The following is a 2,435-nucleotide window of genomic DNA, read 5'->3' on the forward strand; positions in this document are numbered from 1 at the left end:
GAAGGTCTCAGGTGCCGCAAAATTTTGTACTGCTCGCAGCTTTGACTTCCTCATAAATTCTGGTCTAAGAAGACGAGAGCGAAATCTCCGGTTTTTATGACTTTTACGTTTATATAACAAATCTACACACAGAAATTCGGCGTTGTGAATACTTGATTGCTTAGTATTACACAGAGTGCGTAGAATTTTCTGTAGGTGGTCGATTTGCATATTTAGTTAAAACGAATTCTTATCTATTGACAAACTCGTCTGTATTCAGTTGCAAATGTTACTTTTCGATTAGACAAGAAAGAAGGTTGCCGAATTGCCTGAACTGATATTGTAAAATTGTATAAAAGATTGATTTATACATAATTACCAAAAATGTATCGATAAGTAATATTAACTTTTTACAAATGATTAAGTGTACAATATATTGATTAAAATCGTAATAGATTATTCACTTTAACAGAAATGATATAAATAGTCTCAATATATTGTAGTATATGTGTGGCACAATAAATACAATATATCGAAAAACAATTAAACAAATATATTAGAATAATTATACTTTTATATTAGTTGTATAAATACACTTCCAATAATATTTAGCGCTAAGTTCTTTATTTGAAATACTGGTAATTACTGGAATAATACAAATTAGAACTTAATGTACATATTGAAACACATAGCAATAGGCGTCTTTATTTTCTTTATAAGAAAATGGGTAAAGTAATTGAATTTTTAGGAAACTGTGAGTTGTTATTTCGTATATGTGTACTGCATTGATCGAACACATGGTGCAATTGAAATCTACAAGAAATTTACAGCAGACAGGTTGAAGAATGTTGGAAGTAAAATAGAAAGATTGAAAATATTTTAAAAGTATCTTAAATCGCTATTAATTTTTCTTAAAATATAAATCATAATGTATATTCAATTATTACTAACTGGTTTTATTTTACAATGCCTTTTTCTTAATAAAAAACAAAATCGACTATGTGACTGTAACTATATATTGAGTAATATATAGAATGATAGTTTTTTCTTAATTCGACGAATTCTGAACATCATTCCAATATCTTCTTAATATGGTCCTTTACGTCAGTAGAAGAATTGGGGGGTCTTTGCATCCTCCCAGTGAAAGGAGTGTAGCGTTGATGTATAAAAACCGCCGAATCTTTCGTTTAAGCCACATTTGAATCTGCTCCTTAAGACACGTACATCATGAGGACCTTCGTAGTAAGTACCAGTTTTTCAATTAAATCACTGGAATAATGTAATCGTATCAATATTCTACAAGCAATTTTTGCAATAAAAATGTTGAATTGTTAATTACGAAATTCGGTAAAAATTACTTGTATTTATTTTATACAAGCAGTTAGAAAAGTTTTCCTTTCTCAAGGTCACTAAGAACGTTATTTTTTGTTTTGATTTGTTCTATACGAAGGTAATATTTGTGAACACCATTCGCATCATTAACCATTGCTTACTTATGTAAATAATTTTTCTTTTAATTCCTGCTATCTATTTTATTTTTAATTTCGTAGCTTTCACAGCTAATACATTTTTTCTTTTCAGGTTTCTTTACTAATTGTTTCGCTGATCGCAGCTGGGGCGAATGCGTCTGAGAAGAGACTCGAAAAACGTGGTACCTTAGGTGGTCATGGATACCCTAACGGCTTAGAATTATCCGGAGGAATAGGTTCTGGACTTACTCTTGCAACTCACAACATAGGAGCTGATGTAAACTACCTTCCACCTGCAGCCTCATTATCGGTTGTGAAGAAACATTACTCCGTCCCTTCCGGTCCAGCTCGAGTTTACGGTGTTCCAGCACCTGCACCAAATTATCACGCCGTTGCTCCTGCCTCAATTTATGGTGCACCTGTTTCAGTACCAGCTCCAATCTATGGAGTTCCTAGCCATCCACCACTGCCAGTTTTTAAGGACCCTGTTCCAGCACCAGTTTTTAAGCACCCTCTTCCAGCACCAGTTTTTAAGCACCCTATTCCAGCACCAGTTTTTAAACACCCTGTTCCAGTACCAGTTTATAAGGATCCCGTTCCAGCACCACTTTATGGCGATGTTGCTCCGCTCCCATCTATTCCCAGTTTTAACAGTGGACTTAATTTGGGTTACGCAGGCCTACCTAGTACCTCCTACGGTGTACCAAGTACCGTTGTAGAATCCGTACCTTCCGCTGAAATTGCATTCGGCTCAGCCGGTCATCTGAAGTCAGTTAATCTGCCAAGCCCATTGTACGATGTTCCATCTGCCAGTCTTCATGAGGGACATAACGACGGATATTCATATCCAGTGCCATCAAAACAGTTATTGATTTAAGTTAGAATCGATATTATTAATAACAGCAATACCACCTAAGAATGTAACGTGAAAGAAAACTTACACGAAGTTTTCCACTAACGATAAGTTAGACGCCCTCAAAGTGCCAG

At 34.8% G+C, this 2,435-nt stretch overlaps 1 protein-coding gene across 1 annotated transcript; it reads left to right on the forward strand.

The window, feature by feature from the left end:
- Positions 1-1,206: 1,206 nt before the first annotated feature.
- Positions 1,207-2,355, forward strand: LOC108576528 (pollen-specific leucine-rich repeat extensin-like protein 3). Its single transcript, XM_017939540.1, has 2 exons — positions 1,207-1,221; positions 1,561-2,355. The coding sequence occupies exons 1-2, from the start codon at positions 1,207-1,209 to the stop codon at positions 2,323-2,325; spliced, it is 780 nt and encodes a 259-aa protein (XP_017795029.1). The 3' UTR covers positions 2,326-2,355.
- Positions 2,356-2,435: the final 80 nt, after the last annotated feature.

Source organism: Habropoda laboriosa, unplaced genomic scaffold (genome assembly GCF_001263275.1).
Source record: "Habropoda laboriosa isolate 0110345459 unplaced genomic scaffold, ASM126327v1 scaffold350, whole genome shotgun sequence".
Taxonomy (NCBI): domain Eukaryota; kingdom Metazoa; phylum Arthropoda; class Insecta; order Hymenoptera; family Apidae; genus Habropoda; species Habropoda laboriosa.